The sequence below is a fragment of the Mustela erminea genome, chromosome 3 (assembly GCF_009829155.1).
Source record: "Mustela erminea isolate mMusErm1 chromosome 3, mMusErm1.Pri, whole genome shotgun sequence".
Taxonomy (NCBI): domain Eukaryota; kingdom Metazoa; phylum Chordata; class Mammalia; order Carnivora; family Mustelidae; genus Mustela; species Mustela erminea.
The window spans coordinates 56,927,143-56,953,996 of NC_045616.1; the positions used below are offsets into that span (position 1 = coordinate 56,927,143).

Sequence of the window (26,854 nt, forward strand, 5' to 3'; positions counted from 1 at the left end):
AGATTTTTCTACCTGTACATCATTTTTTTTCCACCTTGAAACCAGAGGACAGTGTTTTAGAAAATACATCCCATACTACTGCATGACATTTGATGAAAGAGTAGTTCTACTGACAATTCTGCACAAGTGCTACCCACTAAATGTGCCTCTTAAGGGTCCATGATGCCCATTAGGATATGAAAAACTTTGAAAAGTAAATAAATCCTTTTATTCAATCCATTGATTCCTATATTTGTAGATTCTACAAACTCCTTCTTCATTTCCTTATTTAGCATTTATTAATCTCCTGAGGTACTAGTGTTCAACTTAAGAAACTCTGAGAAATAATGTTACAGATTTCTAGGGAAGAACTAATTGCTGACTTTTCTATTTACCTACCTAAATGGATTCAAGGATTTCATTGAAGCACCAAATAATGTTCCCATAAAAACCTCTTGTTTTATAAAAATATCTTCAAAATTGTTCTAAAAAAAAAGTCTTAAGAATGTCTAAAATGGTCAAAAAATGCCAGTGCTGGGAGATAAGCCTTATCACTAAAGCTAAGTAAATTTACATAAACTAGTAATAAGTCACTAATTTATGCATGCCTAAAATCCAGGCCTCAACCCAGGTTTTGTATTTTGTGTGTTTACTTTTTAATACATGGTTCTCCAGTTCTAGCTATGCTACTATTACTATTATTGTTTATTTATTTTTGTTTGTGATCTAATAAAGCAACCTGAAATCCTCTCAATTAATTCCTACAAAACTTTCTAGAGAGAATTTGCTGCTAATGGTTTTTCTAGGCTACATACATTCTCTGAAAGAATTAAAGTATTACTTGGATGTACACAGCTCCCCAAAACCCTTTGGTTTAGCCACTTCACCAGAAGTTTCACTGATAGTTATGAACAGCTGGGGTACAAGACTTAAATAGTCTGATATAGTAAAGATAAATTTCCACTGGTAAAGCTATTTTATTACTCCATCTCTGCACCACTTTAGAACTTTACATTTTTGTTCAAAACACCAAAAATGTAAACTCTAAAATCCAACAATACTAGATCTTTGTTTCTGTTGCCAGTTACCTTTTTTTTTTCTTTTTAAGATTTTATTTATTTGTCAGAGGGAGAGAGAGACAGAGCACAAACAGGGGGTGCAGCAGGCAGAGGGAGAAGTGGGCTCCCTGCTGAGCAAAGGGCCCAATGTGGGACTTGATCCCAGAATCCTGGAATCATGACCTGAGCCGAATGCAGGCACTTAACCAACTGAGCCACCAAGGTGCCCCAACCTGTTACCTTTTTATTATTTTTTTTGGCACAAAATCCTACGTGGGCAGAAAAAGGTCTCTAAGTTCTCTCTATGTCCTCGAAAATTTTTGTAGCTATACACACCACTGGTTAGAGCACAAGTGTGTCTGTTTGCCTAACAATAGATGGTATTATTAATGGTTAGTTATGTCCACTTTTTTGGCTATATTTTGTTCTTTAGTCTACAGAGCATTTAAAGAATTGTTTATACCTATTTATGATAAAGTGGGAACAAGGTAAATATATATATATATATATATCTTTCAACATTTGGGAAAAGGTTTAAAGAGTTAGATAGTAATAGTGTCAATATCCACACTTTTAAAAAAATTAAACCAACATTTTAAAATACCCATATAATCGGGGTTTTTTTTTAGTGTTAATTAAAAGAATCTTTTGCAACCTACTCTGCTTAAAACCAGATTTGTTTCTATACTTATAAATTTTTATGTATTCTAGCCTTTTTATTTTTATAAAATAAATACCTTTTTCTTGGGTAATCAAATATCTCATGCATATGTAATAATGTAAATATGTAAGTATCTTGCTAAGTGTCATGGTATATAGAAGATGCAGGTGTCCTATCTCAGCACTCAAGCAGCCACAAACAGAATGGAGGTAAGGCACATACATATATACCAGGCAAAATGGGTCAAATATTAGAGGATGTGCTTAACAGCCTATATGTTCAAAGAGGAAAGACAGATTGTTCTCATGGTTTCCAGAAGTGATTTTAGAAGGACAGGGTTATAGAAGAAAAGGGGAATAAGAATTTTCAAGCAGAAAGACAGTTTAGGAAGGGGGAGAAAAAAGGGAAGAAAGGATTCCTGTGCATTCAGTTCACTGGAAATGTTAACTAGCCTATAAGAAGGAGAATAAAAGTACTCCTCTGTTCAACTTATAGAACTGTAACTTAATTTTACCTACAAAAAGAAATTAAATCATTTCATTAATTTTGAAAATATGGTACTATTCAAAATGTCATTTATATGAAATAAAGTAATGTCATTTCATCACCAAAAGACAAACAGTGGGAAAGTGAAATGCATATTTAAAGATTTGCTTCAAATTAGATTTTGGAGCTTAAGTTTTTCGGTAATGAATACCATGAAACACTCTGAATTCTTCAGCAGAAAAACATGCAGTCAATCTCAATTATTCTGGGGGATACTTACTAGAAGTAGCAATTGTAATCAGAAACTGCTCTGCACAAGTGTTTTTCGGAATCCCATGATACAGTCCAGTAAAAGGTGTTCTAAATTCAGACACATTTGGGAATGTTGGTTCAATAAAGCTAACGTGCAAATGCATACTGTGATCTCAAGAAAGGGTTATAGCCTGCAAAGTTTCCTAAAAGCATATGACTACAGAACATCTGCCAGACACCTTACCATTTCAAGGAAAAACTCTTGAGATGCTGTTCTAAAGAGAAATTAGGAAATTCATTTTTCTATACAAACTTAGATAGGACTACTTTGCCTTTCTTTATCTTATTCACAAGATGTCCTCAAGTCCTGCACCTTGCCCTACACCCCACACACAACATATATAGCATACATACGTACATATAAATACAGTATTTTATACATGTATATATCTTTTATCTTTCAATCGATCAAAATTTACCCTTCCTGGATCCTGTCTCAGGATCCATTTGTTTTCCCCTCCTGTCTTTCCCAAATCAAAAATCTTTTTTTTTTTTTTAAAGATTGTATTTTTTTATTTGACAGAGACATAGCAAGAGAAGGAACACAAGCAGGGGTGGGGGAGGGAGAAGCAGGTTTCCCGCAGAGCAAGGAGCCTGATGCGGGGTCGATCCCAGGACCCTGGGATTATGACCTTAGCTGAAGGCAGATGCTTAAGGACTGAGCTACCCAGGAGCCCCCTACCAAATCAAAAATCTTAACACATAGTGCCTTCATACCAGCTGTCACAGAGGAAAATACCTAATAAATGAACATGACTTGGCAGATAAAGTTGGTAAGTAATCAATGCACTATATACAATTTTAAGGAATAGCTCTGGCTATAACTCAAAGATATAAATCACAAACAGGAAAGTAGTACAAGAGTGGCTACAGTCTGAGAGAAGATGGCCTATTCTGCTGGCGCAAGAACTCTACCCAAATGTCTATTCGTCTAGCTTAAATGTAAATCTAGTAATAAGTATTTATCCAAAGACAGCTTTATGATTATACTTAGGAAAATGTATTTAAATTTTCTGTTCTTTTATCCTTCCAAAAAACAAAACAAATTAAAAAAAATACAGGAAGAAAACTCAGGCACATTTCAGAGGAAAATCATATACCTTAAAAAACATTTTATAAATTTCATAATCATAAACTTGGGTGCAAACTAGGACATACAATTATATAATGTATGAGCTGAAAGGACTCCTACTAATTATCTAGCACCTCCAGCTTTTTCATTTATAAACGAAATTTTAAAAGGTGTGGAGGGGGTGGTAAAGGGACGCGAAGTCACACAAATTTCTGGCATAACCAGGCAGAATGTCCAGGTCTTTTAACTCATTGTCCTTTTAGCGTCCCATCTCAACACAGTGCCTCCCATTTTTCTGTTTTGTTTTTGAAAATCTTCACAAATTTCAGAGAAAAAAGATACACAAGTGTATTTTGTGCTTGTGTTTTAACATACTTAAATGTCTGGAGGAGTGAAAAGCTACCAGTAATGTCTATTTATTGTCAACCTGAGTTTATTCATACCCGCCTTCTGATTTTAAAAGTCTTAAAAACAAATGCATAATCTACTTAAACCGAGTAAAACCTGCCAGCATTCTGGAGGGAGTAATTTTGTAGCATTTTAAAAATCTCAAAATATTGAACACTGACAAAAGAATAAAACTTTGGCTTATTTAAAGAAATTTGTGAAGAACTCAGACTTCCTTGTACTACTTTATATCCTTGAGCTCTCTAAATTACTACATGAGATCTTGAACAAGATGTCACAAATAATGAAAATTTTCTCTTTGTGCAAATATAAAGTGAAACAGATTTTTTCCAATTAGTTTTCAGTAAAGTAACTGCTAGCTTGAGCCTTAGTGATATGCTTTATCAAGTTCCAAGTAATAAAATTGATTTTTACCAGAGAATCCTTATAAATATTTACAAAATGAATAAATACATTTAAGTTTTGATTTTCTTAAACAGAATTAACAAATGTATCCACTTTATATATAAGCCCATATAATATATATATATATACATTCATTTTTATAATTTTCCCATTGAAAAAACTGAAGTCTGTCAAAATAAGAATATTTCAGTTCTCCATCTGTTTATGGAGTATATTTATTATATGAGGGAGGTCAAGTTTCAATTCTCATATACAAAGAGACTGGTACTCACCACCCCTATCCCTGTAAGAAAAAGCTGAACAAACTGAGAATTAACAAATTTCTTTTACCTTTCAGATAATGAAAATTGCAAAGCAAAGCACCACCCCAAATCTGGAGAGACAGGTCAATTCAGAGTAATAGTTGAGATCTACTTACCTGGATTTGAGGTTTCTCAAGCCATAAACTTGTCGTAACACTTAGGTGGAGATTTTAATGAAATGCTGGTAACTGAATGTAGCTTGAGAGTAAGACACTCCAGTGTATACAGTCTTGAGGACTCCCCACCCTTTCTTGGATTTTACTTCTAGGAACCCCAGCAGATTCTCATGCTGAAGACTCAAGAACGATCTCCTCCAGATTTTGAGGGAGGGGAAAAAATGATCAGTGTGAAATTTGCCCAGAACCTTTCCATAACAAAGGCCCACTTTCCAGGATAAAAGACTACCTGAGCTTAATCTCACCTGGTTTAAAGATATTTCTCATGCTTCAGCCCCCTCTACCCTTCTCATCTCACCTAACAAGGGAGGAAAATAAAAAAGCTATTATTACCAGAGAAATGCTTAGGAAGGTCACAGTCCCAAGACACAGGCCCACTAAAAGACTAAGATTTATTTTTTTTTAAGATTTTATTTATTATATTTACTTATTTGACAGTAAGGGAGAGAGCACAAGCCAGAGGAGTGGCAGGCATGCCCCCGACTAAGCAGAGACCAGAAGTGGGGCTCAATTCCAGTACTCCAAGATCATAACCTGAGCTGAAGGGAGACACTTAACTGAATGAGCCAACCAGGCACCCCAAAACTTTGGTAAAACAACAGTGGAGAGTTATAAAGGAAAGAGGTGGAAGAAGTAGACTCTGACAAGAAATACTCAGAGAAGCCTAAAGATTAAGAGAAGAGACAAAAATAAAAACACCAGAGGAATCTGAAGCTCCTGACACCCAGAGCTATAGTAAACATTTAACATACCACAACTCCTACTCATATTAATGTAAATCCTCACATTAATGACCTTTCAACTTTAGTTCCTATTACTCAATACAAAAATGTCAGCTTTCAATCAAAAATTATAAGGCATCTCAGACAGTAAGAAAAAACAATCTTAAGGGTAGAGGCGCCTGGGTGGCTCACTGGGTTAAGCCTCTGCCTTCGGCTCTGGTCATGATCTCAGGGTCCTGGAATGGAGCTCCGCATCGGGCTTTCCGCTCAGTGGGGAGCCTGCTACGCACCCCCACTGCCTGCCTCTGCCTACTTGTGATCTCTCTCTCTGTTAAATAAATAAATAAAATCTTAAAAAAAAATAAAGAAAAACAATCTTAAGAGTAAAAGCAAGTGTCAGAATCGGACTTGGATATGGAATAGGTGTTGGAGTCATTATATAGGGAATTTGAAACAATTATGATGAAAATGCTAAAACAATTCTGATGAATTATGATGAATATGTTACTTTTTATTGGAAAAAGTAGACCATTTCCAAAAGCACTATAATGGAAATGGACAATCCATTGGATGGGCTCATCAACAGAGTGGACACAGCCATTGAAAAAAATCAGTGAGTTTGAGAATAGGTCAATAGAAACTATCTACACTGAAATGCAAAGGACTAAAAGAATGAAAAACTGAACAAAATGCCCATGAACCTTGAGACAATTTCATAATGTATAATACATGTGTAGTTGGAATACTGGAAGGAGAAAGAAAAGGAAACAGAGTAGAAGAAATATCTGAAACAATACTGTCTGAGAATTTTCAAAAATTAATGATAGTCACCAAGCCACATATCCAGAAAGGTCATAGCACACCAAGCCATATAAACACCTAAAGAAAGAAACAAACAACATATACCTAGGCTTGTCATATTCAAAGAGAAAATCTTGAAAGAAACAAGAGAGATATGCTGTCTTTCCCTTGATGCCCTAAGATCATGGGTTGTAAATTGTTTCCAAACAGATTTCTTTGCAGATGGATAAGCCTTCGCCAATGATTTTATACTGAAAAATTTTCTCTTTTTCTACAGATTATTCCTGAAACCTTAAAAAGGGACAAAGTACCAATTCTACTGACAGATCTTTTCAATATGTATGCCCTTCTTTTCCAATCTCCTGTCTAAGAATATTTTGACTAGAACTGTGAAAAGGTGGGATAAAAAAGGGCAGGAGAATGGGGGTGGGGAAGAGTCACCACAAAGCTGCCTAATTACTCCATGGCAGCATAACGAAAAAATCCTACATATGTAACATAGTATATACCAATGAAGATGGTAAAATTTTACACAAGCCAAACTAGAATGCAGATGCTTGATAAATTATTGATGACAGGATTTTATCGCTGATTACATTATCTGTCCAACTGGTGACCAAGCACTGTTATCTCTACCTCTTTTCATATTCTATCTGTCCCACAATTTTCACCTCATCTTCAATGATTTGAGGTGGTCATCTTCAGTTATATGCATTATTTTGGCAACCCTCTATTGTACACCTCTCTCAATACTCTTCCCTATCTGAAAATTCTCAGGTTCCTAGCCTGTTCCTAGCCTATGGTTGTAGTTTTATGTGTCAGCTGACTAGGCCAGAGCACCCCGTTATACAATCAACACTGATCTAGGAGTTGCTGTGAAGGTATGGATTACTATTTTCAACCAGTTGACTCTTAGTAAAGGAGAGTGTCCTTGATAACATTGGTAGGCCTTATCCAATCAGTGGAAGACCTCAGAGCAAAAACTAGTTTCCCAGAGAAGACTTCTGCCTCAAGACTGCAGCATGAACTCTTATCTGAGTTTCTAGCCTGCTTGCTATACATATTTCAGATTTGGCAGTTCCCAGAAGTATATCAACCAATTCCTAAAAATAAACTTTATGCATATGCATATGTATATGTGTAAGTATATGTACACACACACACACATTATTGGTTCTTTTCTCTGGGGAACCCTGACTGACACTCACCTCTCTGTTCTTTTCTGCCTTAAGCTTCCTACTGACATGGACATAATACCCAGGTCTTTTGCATTCAGGACCAAAGAGATGGTGCATGTTACCAGAATAATGATGTTAAATAACCTTTTTTTCTCATCTGATCTAAGCAGCAATGGAATAAATACATTTCACATGATGAAAGTTAGAAACAATGAATCCTGTCCTTTGTTCTATTTTTACTACCAATTAAGAAATTTTTAAGGAAGCCTTTTTATAAGGGCTTCAAGATACAACACATTAGTATGCATTTGAAATCTAGCTAAGAATGAAAAACTTTCACCCAAACCTTAAATGTTTTATGACCTACATTGATACATTTTACAGTGTCAAGTGTATTGTTACTATATTATATAACTACAATTTAAAGTAGCTCTTTTCTTTTTGTTTATTTTTTGTTTTTTGTGTTTTTTTTTTTAAGATTTTTTAAATCAATTTATTTGACAAAGAGAGAAAGAGAGAGCACACAAGCAGGGGGCGAAGTAGGCTTCCAGGCAAACAGGGAGCCTGATTTGGGACTTGATCCCAGGACACTGAGATCATGCCCTGAGCCGAAGGCAGCCACTTAACCAAATGAGCCACCCAGGCACCCATGAAGTAGTTATTTTCAAATACAAATTACATTAATAATAAAAAGAAACATTTATTACCAATGGATATACACACCAGGCTGTATTTTATGTGTGTTGTCTCATTCATCACTAAAACAAGATGAAACAAACAACCAAAGCACTACCAGCTAAGACCTCTCATTATATCCTTTAAAAGAAGAAGAAAATGAAGTGTAGTGATATGAAGTAATTTGTCTAAGGTCAAAATGTCTAGAGGTAGTACAGCCCATGATTCTAAAGCCTATATTCTTAACTGTTATTTAGCCAAGATATGATTTTGACTAAATAAACCCCATTCTACTTTTCCAAACCAGGGTCTATATACTGACATTGTTTTAGTTCTTGATGAACAGAAGCCAGTGGTAAACTTTTCTGAACCATTTCTAAGATAGAACAATTACGTAGCTTTAACAGATTAGTATAAATATCTGGAAAAGAGCATTTAATAGAATTCTGAAACAACAAAATGCCAAGAAAAAGAAGAGCAACTATCTTTCAATAATTCAACTATTTAATTTAGAGGCAACCTCAAAATGAACAAGGAGCTGCAATCCTGTGCAGAACTGATTTTGACAGCCATACATGTCCACTGAAACCTCACTGTGACCACTGTAGAGTCAGATTTGCTATTTGGTTAGATTCTTTGGAGCATATGATGTAGACGGGGACTAAGTCCTTACTTTGTCATGAATCTTCTCGGAAAATTCCATGTACGTCAGTTTCTTCATGGGTCATGTGTCAAGTGGGAATAATAAGACGTACCTTGGAAGACTGTAATAAAGAGTAGAGAGAAGAAAGGGTAAAGACTATAGCAAAGAGTAGAGAGAATTTATGTAGAGCAATGGTAGCAACATACCGGGTACCAAATAAATGGTGGCCACTGTTATTATTGCTGTCATTGCTCTTGTCATCACAAATGGAGATGGTCCCCGTATCATAAAAGGTGCATCTCAAAGAATCACTTCCAAGAGCCACTAAGGGAAGGTGAGGACCACTGCTGGTTGCTTTGGATAGAGAATAAAGGCGACAAGTTGTCAGACAGCAAATGTGTGAGTCAGAAAGGTCAAAGAAGAACTAGTAACAGGGAGCTTCTTCAGACATTTCAGACAGAAAGCTGATTAGATGAGAAAGGAAACTGAAAGTCACACAGACAGACCAATTCACAGTCTACTGCTCCCAAGAGTCACATTTAGATTTCAGTCAGAGATGTGGTGTGGCAAATTATTCCATCTCTAGAGCCTCACCCAGTGATGGACATTATCTTACTAACCAGGAATTAAGGGCTGGATCGTCTGGCTTTTCTAAAGGAACACACGCCAAGGGCAGGGGTATCTTAGACTAATCCCACTTCTGGTTCAAACTAAAGAAAGGAATAACAAGCTCCTGTGAAAAGTCATGTTTTTTAGTGTTTGTACATCAGATGCTACATTCCAGGAGGGTGGAGTGAAAGCAGAGGTAATCAGCCCTTGCCTCCGCCCCTCTGAAAAAGCCCAAAGGAATTACCAATGGGTAACCCCCGCCAAAAAAAAATTATACAGCACAGAATTACAAGAACATACCCGTGGTTTTCAACTAAATTTATTACTTTTAATTTACCGAGGCTATTGTGATGAAACAACCCCCTCTTCAATTGATATTTGTTGCACAATATAGCATCACAGCCAATTCTTTTTTGATTGCTAAGTACTTCCCAAAACTATGAACAAATCAGAATGATTCTAAAAAGATGCTTACGTTCAATTCCTTTGTTTATGTCAACCAATAGGTCAAAACAAGCTACGAAAAATATGACCTAGAGATTCCAAAGATAGTGTAATGACCTTTTTTATTCACAAAACACGAGACCCTCCCCCCCCACCCATTTACCTCTCTTTCCATCCCTTCTCCTTCTTGCTATAGTCTGATAACTTCCAGAATTCAACTGTACATTCTTGAAACTTTTTTTTTAAGATCTTTTATTTACTTGCCAGAGTGAGAGTGAGAGTGCACAAGCAGGGGGAGCAGCAGGCAGAGGGAGAAGCGGGTTCCCTGCTGAGAAGGGAGCCCAATGCTGGACTCAATCCCAGGAACCTGGGATCATGACCTGAGTTGAAGGCAGACACCTAACCGACTGAGCTACCCAGGAGTCCCCATTCTTGAAACTTTTAAAAAATTATTTTTAATTCCACAAGTCATACATGACCATATTTAGACTGTACTTCTGATAAGGCTGAGATCTTTCAGATACTTACACTGCCCACACCGCGAAGCCAGATGTACCCTTCACCCATATCAGAGGCAGTTAGCATTAATAGTTCATAGGTAACTTTCAGAGCCTTCATGTATCTGGAGAAAGTTTCTACTATTTTATGACCTTTTTTTTTTTTTTTTTTTTAGTAACTGACATTATAATTATAATACATGTACAATTTTGCAACTTGCCTTTGTTAAGCTGTAAGAAATTCTGGGGTACACATATTCATTTATAAGGGCTAAAAGGTTCATGGAAGCAATGCTGGGCAGGTACTAGGAAATAAAATAATGCATGAGGTTCTAGGCCGGTGCATAGCCATGAAATTTGGGGTATGTTACTCACCTCACTATCTTCGGTTTTGATGGGAAATCTCCCTTTCTCACAGGGTTTGCATAAAAACTACATGAATGTGTGTGTGTGCTTTAAAAGTTGTATGGTGTTGTATATAAATAAAATATTCTTAAAATACCAGCTGAAAAATAAAGTGAGGTAGTACTACTATTCTCAAAGTATATACCACAGGTATTTTACCTAAATTTTAATAAGGAAGTGTTTTAAGAATATTTCATATTAAAATTTTTAGCTAGTGGCACAGTCATTCCTACCTGACTGTTTTAATGGAAACACTTTGATACATGCAAATGTATTTGCATGTAAGCCCATGTTATTAAACTGACTGTTTACAAACTTTATTTCACTTTTACATCCATGAACTTCTGTGCTTGATTCTCAGAGTAAATGAATAGCAGCTCTAATGTATTAAAACAATTAGAATAACTAAATTGGAAAAGAGTTGAAACCAAGACATTTAAAAATATTTTAAAATTTACCCCGAATCTACTACATGTGAATTTCAGAGGAATTATTTTAGTAAAAAACTATATAAAAATGACTTCAGTCTTAAGCTGCAATTCTTTTAAGCGGAATATTCTTTATATGATATAAGCCTGAATGGCTGGCATTTTAATTAAGATGTCAAGATACCTGAAGGAAATGGTTAAAAAAGAATGCTCTAGAAATCCTCTCATTTCTAGAGTTTTTCACAAATAGGATCATTGAAAACAAATAACACCTTAAATAAAGGCCTGCATGTGTTTATTCTGATTGCTTTTCATTATAAATTATCGTTTTGTTTTGTTTTGTTTTGTTTGGCTGGAGGTTGGTAAGGGGTTTGGGGTAGTGACTGATGTTTCTGACACTTTCCGTTTTCCTTTATTTGAAACACATTACCTCAGACTCTTTGTCCAGAGTCTCTAAGTTCAAATGGCTACCAATTTTCATGTCTCAGCATTAAAACAAAAAAGAACCATGGGAAAGTACTGACATATATACATATATGTAAAAAGAAAAATGTCACACAAAGCCATTACAGTTGGGGGTCAGTGTACTCATAGCAAGATAACTCAGAGATGAGTTAAGATCCTAAAATACAAGTAAAACAGTTTCCCAAGTATATTCATGTCTGAGGAGGAAGGTGGGGCAGATGGAACATGTATCTAATGTCTACCTTTCAGATGCCAAAAGTGAAGGCAAACTCTGAGAATTATTAAAGGTCAATCTAGTCTAACACCAAATTATAAATCTGAGTGAACATACACATTTAATGAATTAGAGGACTAAAGTAGATCAGGAAATTCTAATTGTATAAATCAGAACAATGAGTCATATGACAGTTTTAGGAAGTTTTAATGTTCTAGTTTGTGCTAATTTTTCTAAATAGAAAAGTTTTGACCACTGGTACTTCAAAAAAAAGAAATTAGTTTTCACTCATAGGGAAAAAAGCAAGAAATAACACAATGTTAAATGCTCCAACAAAGTGGACAAAAATGAAAGAAATGAAAATTGTGATTATTTATAAACTGGGTATAACAGAAAAAGCACACGGCATCAGAAGATCACAGGCTCCCAGCTCTAGCTTCTGTATATTGAAATATTTCGGATTGTAATTTCTTCAAATATAAAATGAGGGGGCTGGGCTGTACCTTCTATGTTTTCAACAACCTATGATATTTCATGGAAAAAAATCCCAAACGGTAGTAGGTTTACAAAACCTATGATTTGAATGCCAAAAATAGTAAGTTGGGAAATTTTCAGTGACTTGTGGACTATTTATTGCTGTCAACTAATTTTTTTTTTCAAGAGCCATTTTTGTTCGGTACAGAAATAATTACATGTTATCTGTAGACAATGTGGAAAACAGAAAACAATCCAAAAGAAAAAAAAGCAAACTAGTCACTACCCAAAGATAACCTGAACTGTTAACACACATTTCCTTATCTATTGTTGCATGAATTACTGTAATTTATTGAATTCAATGGTTTTCAAATTTTTGCTATTATGAGCATAATTTTTAAAGAAAGTTTCACATGTAACCTTAATATATACAATAAAAGTGAAACTACTCTAGTTGAAGTGAAAATGAAAGGCCAGGTTTTCCTGACATGGTTATCAACACAGTCCTGTGGAACACTGTACTCTAAGAAGTACTGGGTGGCTCAACTGGTTAAGCCTGGGCTTTCAGCTCAGGTCATGATCCCAGAGTCCTGGGATCTGGCACCAAGTCAGGTGCCTTGCTCAGCGAGGAGTCTGCTTGCCTACCCATCCCCCTCCCCTGGCTCCTGTGCATTCTCTCTTTCTCCTCCCACCCACTCTCTCTCTCAAATAAATAAAATCTTTTAAAGAAAAAATAAAACCACTGACTTAAATAATTTCCCAACACTGGACATTTAAAATGCTTCCTTTCTTACTGTTGCTGTTATTATAGATAACATTCTGATCACTATGTACTATGTTTTGTTTTGTTTTGTTTTGTTTTTGGATAAATTCCTAAAGACAGAATTTCTGGGTCAAACAGTTTTAAGGCATTCATTATCATGAGAACTGACTTTGATCATCATCTCCTCCCAAACCATTTGCCACTGGCCGGAGGTATTCATCTTCTATTCCGCTTTTTTCATGGCAACTAACCCCAACTGTAGCATTTGAATCAGATTTAATTTCTGTCTAACATGTTTCCTCGTCTTTCTTTTCTCTTCTTCATCATGCTAAATAGGTTGCTGCTTAGGTTAAATAGATGCCCTCTTTGAAGCACCAATAATTCCTTTCCGTTAAATGTCATCAGATGCCTAACAGATTAGCTTTCGGCTGCCTTTGGACAATGATCTGTTACACAGTCAGCTTCTATGTAGGAATGACTAACCAAAGCATGTGGTCCTTTTGTAGGGAAATACCTTTGTTACTTAGCGCTTTAGGACACCAAATGCCTTAACTCCCTTGAGTCTTTTTAGTACGTATCTGAGCTCTGGTAAACTGTTCAAAGCAGCCTCTGACCCCAGATTCCCCAAAACGAACAAGAGAGAGCAGACTTTCAAACAAGAAGAACCCCTGAAGGTCATATGATCTCCTTATGTTCACTTATAAATGATTTATAAATAATGACACTGAGGCTGACAGGGGCTCCTCTGAGCCGAAACTGGGACTTAAAAACAAATTAGACACTTGCCTATGCTCCCAAGGACTTTACTACCTCATCAGGGATTCAGACAAACAAATCAAATACTCTACAACGTGACAGAATAAGATGGTGTGGGTACATCAGAAGGGCAGGTTTGGTTTTTCTGAAGAGGACAACAACTATACTGTACCCTGAAGGAAGGGAATGGGTCAGTAAGTAAAGTAACAGTGAGTTACTGAGTTCTTTGAGTGAGTAAAGAAACAGAAGGACAGGAGGACAATCTAGGCAAGAGCAAGCATAAAACGTTGAAAGAACTTGGTATATAATTGAGTGCTATAAAGAATGAACATTAAAGACTGGCTGGAGCAGAGGCCAGAAGGAGAGGCCAACTCAAATACCCACAAGTTACATAAAGGGGTGAAATGTCAATGGGAGAGGACTGTGGTGAGTTAAAGATCGAACATCCTCTCTAAAGAGAATAGTCGGCATAGCCAATTGCCAACACGTGAGAGAGTAATCTTCAAATTTCAAGAGAAGCCAGAAATCTCTCAATTTTTTAAACTAACATTCATACCAAATGTTTAAGAAAACATGGCACAAACCAGACCAAACACACACATGAGCTGAATTCTGCTAACAGCCTGCCAGTTTACAACCTCAGGGCCAGAGTTAGGCAAGGGGCAGCTTGTTCTGTGTAAAAAAAAAAAAAAAAAATGCTCTGTGTAACATGCTGAGGGGTTTGGACTGTATCCTGAAAACTGTAGGGACTCATTAAAACACTTGAAGTGATTAACATCTTAGAAGGGTCACTCTGGCAGCTGTGTGAAGTCTGGAAGGGAGCTAGGTAACGAGGTCTTAAACCAAGGCAGGGACAGGGACATAGAGAGGAGGAGACAGATTTGAAAGATGTTAAACAAAGTATACAGTTTAATAAATTACACAGTTGAAACTTGGACCCAGGTCTCCTACCTCCTTACTTGATATTGCTACACCTTTACCAGTACTGTAAGATACCTTTTTAAGTGGAATACAAGTTAGTTTGCCATTAATAAGGTATAGGGGAGATGTTTTGCAAACAATAGCTTGAAACACCAGAATTTCTTCCCTAGATGCTATTTGTGTAGTGTAAGCAAATGTTACACTAAAATAAAGCCCAGAAGAGGCGATATATAGAGAAATCATGAGGAGACAGACACTGGGCATGGACACTGACAATGAATCCCTACCATGCTTCATTTGGCTAACGTTCTATGTCAGTTTACAACTAAACAATGGATAAAGATATCATTAATTATTTGGTAAAGGAACAGAAAGGACTATCTTACTCAATTTCCACCTTAAAAATTCTATGACTAAAACTTACTCAATTTATGAGTTTTGGGATCATCCGAATTGTGGTTAATCTCAGCATACTTGATGGAAGCAAAGACTACAGCTTTAATTTGGATAGTACATTTTTTAGTTCAATAAATAACAAAAAGCAAGTCAAACGGAAAGTGAAGTCATTAGGTGGGGTGAAGTGATGTCAAATCTGTGAGTGTTTTCTCTCTTAACCTTCTAAGTGGGAGCTGGACTCCATTGGTCTGACTGGCACAAGATGAGCTTATAAAAGACCATTTGTTAAATAGCTCTTTGAATAATAAACTCAATTCCTCCTACCTGCCTGAGAAAAATCTGAAAATGCTACTTTTCTTTATTACAAAAGATATTAATATGTTCATAAAACCACTGAAGAAGTTAGTTTCCCCTAAAACTTCTATATTATACAATTATATTGATATTCAGAGAAAATGAAACTTCCCAACTGTAACATTTGGAAATATGTTTTATATTTTTAACTTTATAAAAACATAGCTAAGCAGCGGCTTATTCTGACCCTCTGTTTACAGTAAAGCTACAGATATTCACTTCAGGGCATTGGTACTGAACTTTGAACTAATGTTGTCTGTGATTCTTTAGTTTTTACATAGTACTGTGATGGTGCTAAGAATATGCTGTATTTGGACAAGTCTCTGCATTCCGCCACTCAGGTTAAACCTAACCTATAGTGTAGTAGCAAGTACCCCAACATCTCAGTGACTTAAAAACAACAAAGCTTTAGGGGCGCCTGGGTGGCTCAGGTCATGATCCCAGAGTCCTGGGATCGAGCCCTACATCGGGCTCTCTGCTCCGTGGGGAGCCTGCTTCCCTCTCTTTCTCTCTGCCTGCCTCTCTGACTACTTGTGATCTCTGTCTGTCAAATAAATAAATAAATCTTAAAAAAAAAAAAAAAACCACAAAGCTTTAATTTCTCATTCATGCATTTATGTCTCATTCAAATTTTCTCATAGGTCCCTCAGGAGTGGCCTAGGGGCTCCATTCTGTGCTGCCCTCATTCCAAGACCTAGGATGACAGGGCAGCTACCAATACTGCCAATCACTAATGGCAGAAGGAAAGAAAGTTCTCTGGTACGGAAATTACACATGACATTTTTAATCAAAACTTGCTGGTAAGACCTAATCTTAAGGCCTCGTTCAACTACAGTTACTGAAGTGCAATTTTACCATGTGCCCAGAAGGCAGAGCGCTGGAAATATTTGGTGAACAGAACTAATGACTATCACAGTCAACCAAATAATTGCTCTATTATGGTTTCATGTATCTGTTTTTTTCTACTTGCCTGGACTATAAAGTTGGAATCTATGACTTAAAACGCTCCCAACAAATTCTTTTGATTCAATGATCATACAGGAAGAAAACAGTCCCATTTAAAGTGTGCTTTGGAACTTTTCCCCCAATACTACATATAATTTAAAACATTGATCTAATACTGAAGTTGTCAAGAACAGCAAATAAAATTGTTCAGATGTGTTAAGAGCCCAGAAAGGAATCACCTAACTATTAAATCCATGTATAATCCATAAGATAGATAATTAGAAATGAACTGAACTCATTTTCCTACAGCTGTTATAATCTATTGAAGAATAAAGCATGGAACTCTAGCACTATGACAGTATCTTCTTTATCTTTACTGTATTTGTTGTTTAAAGCTCTATATTAGGAACTACACAAGCCTTGTTGAAGAGAAACACCCACCCATGCTGACTGTTCTCAATTCAAAATCATAATCATACATCCTAAACATTTAGGACTCTTAAATCTTTATTTCTAGACCTCACTTCTCCCAGGAACTCCAGACTCATATATCTTGATATATCTGCTTTGATGTCTGTTAAGTATTTTACATATAATCTAGCCAAAACAAAGCTTTTCAATTTTCTGCTCTGCAAGCCTGCTTCTTTTTTAGTCCATTCCTTGTCTGAAAACTGTACCACTCACCTACTTTCTCAAGCCAAAAGCATAGGAATTTCCAATGATGAGCATTATCTGATTTTAAGTTACTAAACATAACTAAATATACACCCTTTGATAGTATAATTTTTGCCACAAGTAACTGACTTGGAAGACAATCTGCATTTAAATTTAGCTGGACACTAAATTTAAGTGGAAGGGAAAAATTAAATGAACAAGAGCTGCCGCAGCAACTAATACTTAGCATTTCTCACTCGCTTGGCACATTTTATTTATCATCTCATTAATTTTTGGGGCGCCTGGGTGGCTCAGTGGATTAAATCCTTTGCCTTCGGCTCAGGTCATGATCTCAGGGTCTTGGGATCGAGCCCCGTATCGGGCTCTCTGCTCAGCAGGGGGCCTGCTTCCCACCCCCCTCTCTGCCTGCCTCTCTGCCTACTTGTGATCTCTGTGAAATAAATAAATAAAATCTTTTAAAAAAATTTTAATGAGGTGGCTATTATGGTTTCCATTTTAGAAGTTAGAATATTGAGACCCAGAGTGGATAAGTAACTTGACCCAAATCACACAGCCTGGGCATGATTGGAGTTTGAGAAATTTGGGACCACTATACTCTTCTTTTTAAGGTAGGTTTAAAAAAAAAAATAGTGATGTTTCAGGAAGGAAAAGTGTAACAGCTGGGGAACATCCCACATTAACACAAGTATGGTGTCCCATGATTTTCTGTAAAGATGACACCACATCTGAGATATAAGCAGGCTCTGGGAACACAACTTCAATGGAACACTAGAAAACTATATGCATTCAATGAAAGGCAACTCCAACCAAGAGATTGACCAAATGAAAAGCATGTTTTACTTGGGAAATGTTGACACATTTAGGTGCTTTAGATCACAGAAGCAAAAACTTTAGAGGATGCAATGGCTTCCATATTAAATGAGGTTCTATTTTATTTGGGGCTTAGATTCTAACTGTAGGACTTAATGTGATAATCACAGTATCTTGAAAAATCCTTGGGAAACTGTTATTCCAGTATGATATACCCAACTTCAATCAGCCAGCACTCAAGAGTTTTCCACCTATTTTGATAAGTGGCTATTTGTTTTCCATCCAGTGACAGAAAATATAAAGTAGTTGCCCTTGTTTAGTGGCCATGTTACATGAAAAGGATTTCTTTTTATATGTGCTGTTCAAGTTATGGAAGGATAATAGAAACTCAGATGCGGGAAAGGAGATATGTTTCCCAATTGATACTCAGTCCCAGGCAAATGCCTGAAAAAAATGTCTAGAACTATTTAAATTGTTCTCTTTCCTACTTTCTCACCAGACCGTCTTTAGGGTCAAAGAAGAGGCTGGAGAGTGTACGCTGAATATGTGTTAAGTTTTTTTGCACTTATAACATGACTCTACTCTATATGAGTTACTTTAATGTAGACAATTTATCTGATATGATACAAAAGGCATATCTAGGGCCAGTGGATGTACATTATCAGGTGAAATGGGCTTCCTTCCATTTATACTGTAAGCCTTTTGTCCCACAAAACATTTATGTGATGTTTATGTGGCTGTATATTTTTATTAGATAATAGATTCCATTCTAATACTAATGTAATAATTACCTAAAACAGTGCACAAAATAAAAATATAACACATCTTATTATTATTAAGAATATTGAGATCTTCATTTGTCTTACTTGAACATATAACAGTTAAGAACAAATGAAATGTTCTCTTTCCCAGTTTTTATGCCTTATATGGCACCATTTATTGTTTAACCAAAACTAAGCTTCAATAAATAATTATTATTCTCTTGGTTTCCTTGAAATAGGGATATACAGGCCAGTTCAGTTTTACAACATTAGCTCTTAACTTCATTAATTTGTCAAATTCACTCACGAATATAACCTATCCTCTACAGTCTGAAAATTTCTAGGAAGTCATATATCTAGGCCCTAGGCAAAATACTCTCTAAAATCAGCACTAAATCCACAAAAATTGTAAGGCAAAAAAAAGTGTGTGTTTTTTTTTTCTGTAGTCCATAAGAATATCATATATCTCTAAGCAAGAGAAACCCATAATTTCAGATTGAAATGAAAATACATGACACTTGTCCAAAAAGGAGTATTTCCTGTGACTGGCGCTAACAAGAACCCCTTTATCAAGAAAGGTTTTCAGAGGCTGTAGTACATACACCCCCCAGAGTGATAACCTTTCTTAAAGTATGATTTGAAGATAGCTTACTGATTAACATGCTTACCTATATGCTAAACTAAGTTTAAAAAATTAAACAACTGAAATAATATTAAGGTACTATATACCTATATACTTGAGTATATACTGCAAAGGAAACTTTCCCAGTCTTTTCAGAAGTCAATGCCCATGACCACCAAGTTCTGTTTATCCAGCTTTTGTGGTAGGTTGATTTCTAAAGACAGATGACTTACTTTGATAAAGACCAAGTTTAACAAATAGCTTTCAATACAGATAAGGTTTCCAAGGTCTTTGGTAATAAGAAGACAGCAATCTTAAGTGTTTCTCAAATCATCTCTTCCTTTCCTTTTCTTTCCAATCACACTCACACTTAAAATTACTATCCTTCTTCAGACTACCTCTTCCTGGACTACAGCAATATCCTCCTATCTTCACTGACAGTCTGTAAACATTCCCTCCATCAAATACATGATTTCCAGGGAAATTATCCTAAAGCACTGTTCATTATGCCATTGTTTGTCTCAGAACTTTTAAGAGTTCCTAACTGCGTTCATAAAAGAAGTCCAATAAATCAGCTTAGCATTCAAGTTCCTTTCTGATCTGAGATCCATCTACTTTACCAGCTTCATTCAACATGTCTATGCACCTCATGAGACAGTCAATGGTCCCTATGTTCTAGACTCTTCCTCCATGCATCTACTTACTGTATTCTGTTCCTCTGACATGAAAGCCCTTTCTTTTAGGCAGGGGATATCTCAAGTTTCTGTGACAGAGAGATCCAAAAAGCAACATGGCTCATTCAAGCTAGACTTTTATTTTTCTCTCCCATAATAGTGTAGAGGTAGCTGGGTGGTCCCCCAGTGGATATGCTGCCCTGTTCCATGAGACTGTCCAGGGACTATGATTCTTCCTTTCTTGTTTCTCTGGCATCTCCAAAGATATCTTCCTAACATGCGAGGTTGAAAATGGACTCAAACAGGAAAATGGAGGAATGTATACCCGCTCATTTTAAGGGCAAGATCCCCAAATTATATATGTATTATTTCTGTCATATCTCATTGTCACATGGCCATACTCTGCTACCAGTGAAATTGAGAAATTTAACCTCTAGTTTGGCAGCCATCCAATCTGTTAAAACTTGGGTATGCACAGGGTGTTGGAAGGGGGTTCTATTACTAAAAAGAGAAGGGCCATCAGGAGGCTGGATTTGATATTAGTCTCTGCCTTATCCTTCTTCAGTTTATGTGCCTAGAAACATCCATTCCTCTACAAAGCCAAACTGAGTAACATCTTCTAGTCAGTCTTCACATCTCCTTATTTTATAGTCGTGAATGGAATACTAACTCTCCCTCCTCTAAAATTTCATATTTCTTATACCTATTATGGAATCTGACACATTTTAGTCATATACATATTAAAGACAGTTTGTCAGGAAATATAATGAAGCCAAAAGAAAAAGACAAATGTGTGCTACTGATTAATCTTCCTTCATTACTTTACATCATATAAAAAGATCATTGAAGACACAGCCTGCAACCTCTTTATTCTGAATTTCAAGAAATGGTGTATGCAGGATAAAGCACTCAGTAATGCTGATAATGATAACACTGCTTTATTCAACACACTTATAATTTATCCTCTTTCATCACAAAAATAATATTTTAAAAAATAACATGCCTAAGTTTGATCTAGAGAAATTATTTTTAGAAATTGTTCAGAAATGAAATTATTGTATACAATCTTCAACTAAGTAAAGTATATATCCTCAAATTTTACTAAAAATATTTTTAAATAATGTTGCTTAAATAAAGCATTTCTGTGCTCTTTGTTCTTTAGTAATGATTTACAAAAGCAAGCAAAAATCACTGAATAATGCTTATGGATTATATTTTTAACTTACTTAGGTTTTGTTCTTTTTTTATTCTTATACTTTTTTTTTTTCACTCTATTCGCTAACATCTTATTTACTTGTGAGGTTTATATCTTCTTGTTTTGACATAACTATTTTGGACTTTCACAAAAAATTAGAATATGGATTAACTTTCAGTTCCATTGTGGGAAAAAACATTTTATTTCATTTCATGATGTCTTAATACAAACCAAATAGCTATTTAACATTTAGTTATATATCACAGTAGATGACTTAAGTTCTAGAATTTCGCTGCTAAAATGTATATTTTGAATATAATATACCAAATAATTGAAAAATAAATGTACATATTTTTCTTTCAATATTGAACTATAAGTTATGAGCAGGGAGTCATTTCTTTTGATTAATAACTCCTCTGACCAGTATAATGAATATTTACACATTATTCTTTGTGATAGAACACTTCAAATGCCTGACACAATAACTATGATCATGCCAAATCTAGAGAAATTTGATGTAAAAAAAGCTTTCAAATAGGAATATAATATATGTAAAATATATGATAAATTCCCTTTACATAAAACACAGGAGATTATAACAGTTTTCTACTAAAAAATTATTTTAAACAGAAATTCAAGTCTGTCAGTAATTTGAAATCTAAACGCATGTAACAGCCTGAGGGAATTGTAGGAAAGGTTGTTCCCAGGGTGAGTTATAAACAAGGAAATACTTCATTTAAACATCTATGTAATCTCCACTGAAACATATTATTTTGGAATTATGTTAAAACAGAACTTAAAATACATGTACTTATAAGACTAAATCTCTAATACATTTAATCATCGTGCTTTAAATTAAAAGGCCATAAAGCTGTGGTTAATACTGAATATATACTTTTAATATTAATATTTTGTTCTTTCTGTACAGTGTAAGAAATCCACTCAGGGAATAATATAACTGCCGATCTTATTGGCAAATCTATAATAATACCTATGATCAATCTTTACTTAATTATTTTGAGCTGCAAACACAATTAATAAATCATCTTTGAAGTACACTGACCATAATCAGTATATTCTGGAACAAGTCCAGGGGGCCATTAATCAAAACATGCAGCAAGGGAAGTGAGAGCCGCAGCCTGAACAGTTAGGTAAACACAGAGTGAAGCTAATAAAAACCTATCTTGCTTTAAAACCACCACTGTGTTTACTTTTGCAACTAAGATAAACATTATGATAAAATTAAAGTTGTATAAAAAATGAGGTTTGCTCACAATGACCAAAGTAAATATATAGCAATTGCACATTCATTTTACGTCCCTAATTCGACACTAAAGAACTTTTAAAGTTCAGTTACCAAAATTCTTTAAGAATTAGAAATTTGAATCTGATAAATTATATTCTTCAGAAAAATTAAACATGCACACATGCACACACACAAATTTCAAATACACTGTTTATACAAGAAACATAGCAATAACTTATGAACTTTTAAGAATTAAGTTATAAACATGAAAGCAGATCCTTTCAGAAAAAGTAAGATGGCCAACTACCGTATTTTAAAATGGCAGACAAAAATGATTGAATTGTAACAAAAAAATGTGTAAGTACTTGAGTAAGTTGGAAATTAAAACCTAAATGATTAAAAATGTAAGATGTAATAGAATAAAAAGCATATATACATATTATATCAAATTAATCAACTTTTTAAAACATGGTCTTCCAATTGTATTATTTTCCTCCAACATTATCTTATTGATTGCTCAAGGAAGTAGGAAAATTTGCCAAGTTAACACACAGAATGCTATGGACAATCCTCAATTCTGTAAGAGTTATGAGAAAAGGAAACACTCCATGTCAGAAAAATGCATTGACAGTTTCCTTCTCAGGATCACACTTTCAGGAGTTAGCTGAAAACCCAGGGATAATAATGCTTTAAAAATAACAATGCATCGTATTCCTAGAGTATCCAACCTAGATAGAATTTTCATACACATGATCTCATCTGACCCTGATACTCATGTTGAAAGGTAGGCAGGAGGTATTATTAACCCAATCCCTGAACTCACAGAGCTTAACAGTTCTCCTGTGTAAATGTAGAAAATTTGAACAAGCAGCTAAACCTCATTGAAACTCATCTATATTTAGCTTTTAATAAACATGGTTATAAAGAGAGCCCTAATTCAGAGTTGTGGTGAGAGTTAAATAAGCTAATGGAACTGAAGTACTTAATACTTAACTTATAACCTATAATCAAACATACATTAATTATTATTTTATTTTTGAGCAGTATAACAAAGTAGCTTAAAAGAACTTGCTTTGGAAAAAGATGATCCTAGATTCAAAACCAACAATATACCACTTGTCTTTGGGCAAGTTATCTAATCTCTCTAGATCTGAGCCTCCTGATCTATGAAATGGGTATAGTTAAATGAGATACTGCATATGAAAACTTAGTACAGCATGTAGGACATAATAAATAGTCAATCAATATTAAATATTATCATTATCATTGATCAATTGATCTAATAACTTACATAAATTAAAAAAAAGTCACTAACAAAAATTAAAGAGCAAATGATGAGCTGGGAAAAACAAAGACTAATATTTTTAGATATATAAAACTCTTACAAAACAATAGGAGACAAAGACCTTCACTGAAAATCAGCTGAGGATACGGACAGAGAGTAAACGAAAGATAAAATGCCAAAGGTCAACAAATGCCAGGAAAACACTAGACCTTCTCTAATGGTTAAATATAAAAATTAAGTGATGAGATATTCATTGATTAAATAATTAAAATGATCTGGCAATGATCAAAATGAACTAGAAAACAACAGAACAAAAGGCAAACACTGCTTGTGAGAGTACAGATTGCTATAGCCTTCTGGAGGAATTCTGGCAAAACAGAAGAAAGGACTAACAAGTAGATATGCTCTCTGACATTGTAACTCCACTTTTGGGAATTCATTCTAAAAAAATAACCAGTCATATGTGCAAATTTATGTATAAGTATATATAGCACTCTTAGAAATAATACAAACATGGATAAGGCCTAAATGTTTAGTATGGGAATTGGTTAAAGAAATTATGGTACATTTATACAATGGAAATTATAAATATAAGATGATATGGAAGCAATGTACTTACTACATGGAAAATGTTTATAATGTATAAATTTAAAAACAACAGAAATGGTTTTTTTTAAGATTTTATTTATTTATTTGACAGAGAGAGATCATAAACAGGCAGAGAGGCAGGCAGAGAGAGAGGAGGAAGCAGGCTCCCCGCTGAGCGAAGAGCCTGATGTGGGGCTCGATCCCAGAACCCTGAGATCATGACCTGAGCCGAAGGCAGTGGCTTAACCCACTGAGCCACCCAGGCGCCCAGAAATGTTGTTTTTAACAACAGAAATTGCAAATGAAGTGTAGACGAAGAGATCTATAAACATGGAGTACCATGGTATTACTAAAAAATAAATGGATTCCTTTAGTAGGTAAGTGAAAAAACTCTGGTATATCCAGACAATGATTTATTATTCAGTGCTAGAAAGAAATCAACTATCAAGCCATGAAAAGACATGTAGGAAACTTGAATGCATATTATTATAAGTGAAAGGAGCCAGTCTGAAAGAGCTACATGCTGAATGATTCCAAATATGTAACACTCTGGAAAAGCAAAAACTATGGGGAGGGATAACTGATGAAGCAAATCGGATTTTTAAGATAGTGAAACTTCTCTGTACAGTACTATAATTGTGTATATTTGTCATGATATATATGTCCAAATCTATAGAATGTATAATAGCAAAAACTAACCTTCATGCAAACTATGGACTTTGAGTGATAATGATATATCAATATAAGTTTATCAATTGTAACAAATGTACAACTCTGTTGGGGGATGTTGATAGGAGAAGAGGTTGGACATGTATGGGGACCAGGGATACAGAGGAATTCTGTACTTTGTGTTCAATTTTGCTGTGAACTTAAAAATACTCTAAAAAAAGGTTTTCTCATAAATAAATAAATAAATAAATGGATCAACACTGGGCTATTTCCCTCCCCACTATTAGGTTCTACTGCCTTTTTTTTTTTTTTAAATAAACTATAACACTGATGATAGAAAATTGAAAGAAATGTATCAGAAGGCAAACAAATATGTTTCTTCAAAACTCCACCAGAAGAAGTATCTTATTAATTAGTAAATATTTTATTTAAAACTCTGTTTGACTGTGACTGGGTTATGTGGAGAACTGGGTACTCTAAAATCCTGAAAAGCTTTGAAAGACATGATAGCTTTGCTTTTGTAGGCAGGGAAGTCTGATGTATGTTAACCATTCCTCTAAACAAAAGTACATGGATTGTGCAATTTCTTCCAGGATGACATTGTAAGCGGCTAGTGTTAAAAAGGAAAGAATTGAGCTTTCCTGAGTCCAGGAACTGTCTCAGTGGTGGCTGTGTAATACCTATTCCCACTCAAGGAGCTGAGTAAATACTGCGCTAAAATACACTCCATCTTTTCCTGGTCCTTGTAGCTCTGTGGACTTTGATAAGATTGTGTTACCTTGGTTAATTAAACCATAAACTTAATCTGAAGAGGGTGTGTGTGTTCATTGTGTATGGTTTTGCCACCCACCTCTAATCTAAAATATTACAGCTACACAATTACTTAATGGGACCACTTACAGGTTGATTCAGAACACACAATTAAAACTTCTTCACTACAATTCAAGGAACAACATCTATAAAAAGTTATACTTTAATAATTTTTTAAGGTTGTTTGGAACAATATGTTAGAAGTCTTTACTTTCAAAAGATACTCATCACATAGAAGACTAAATCTTATCTGAGCTTTGCATGAGATGTGTGAACCTATATATTTTCACTTGTTAGCATGCAGAAACAAAGACTATACAAAGTACTGAAAGACTACACCCGTATTTTTGGCTCAAATTATTTTAATCGTTTTATCCTGCCATTGAGATTATGTGGAACTGTCCCTTTTGGGATATACCAATGTGTGCTAATCACTGGAATTCTCTTAGAATATGATCCTACTGCTCCCAGCAGGGCCATATGTTGGACGAGCAGGAAGCTTCCTAAGTAGTAGGATTGTGGGGAGTGGCAGAGGAAGGTTCCATATATGCACCCATTTTCTTTTCCTGTGAGGTCCCTTATACACACTATTTTTTTTTTCTTGAGATACGTTCAACACCTAACATTCTATAATTATGACTTAAAGGTGCTTATATTTCTAAAATCATTGACATTTGACAATTTTGAGAGTTCATATTCTAAACAAGGGCCTTGCAGAATATTATCCTTTGGACTGTTACTAAGCCTTTTTGGGGACGGGGAGAGGCAAATTGCATGAGGATGCTATGCTTAAGTACATTTGAAAAATGATTACAAAGTCAAATGAATTATTTACTATGGGTTTCTCGGAGCTTTCAAAATATAAATCTCCACGTTCTATAGGCTGGAGCACATGGAAATGTGGAAGCTATGGTATACAGCCATTTACAAACTTATTTGAATATGGAACCCCCTACAGAGTACCTGATAA

The 26,854-nt window shown here is 35.2% G+C and overlaps 1 protein-coding gene across 9 annotated transcripts in view; it reads right to left on the minus strand.

The window, feature by feature from the left end:
- The window catches only part of XRCC4 (X-ray repair cross complementing 4), a 344,365-nt gene that overhangs the window by 145,529 nt on the left and 171,982 nt on the right, over nucleotides 1-26,854 (minus strand). The window contains exon 8 of one of the 9 annotated variants that reach the window (XM_032335825.1): nucleotides 4,512-5,157. The exons of the other annotated variants lie outside the window; for them this stretch is intronic. Coding sequence (XP_032191716.1) covers nucleotides 5,154-5,157 — 4 coding nt within the window. The 3' untranslated portion in view covers nucleotides 4,512-5,153. Of the gene's footprint in view, nucleotides 1-4,511; nucleotides 5,158-26,854 lie in introns of those variants that run through there. 9 annotated transcript variants of the gene reach the window in all.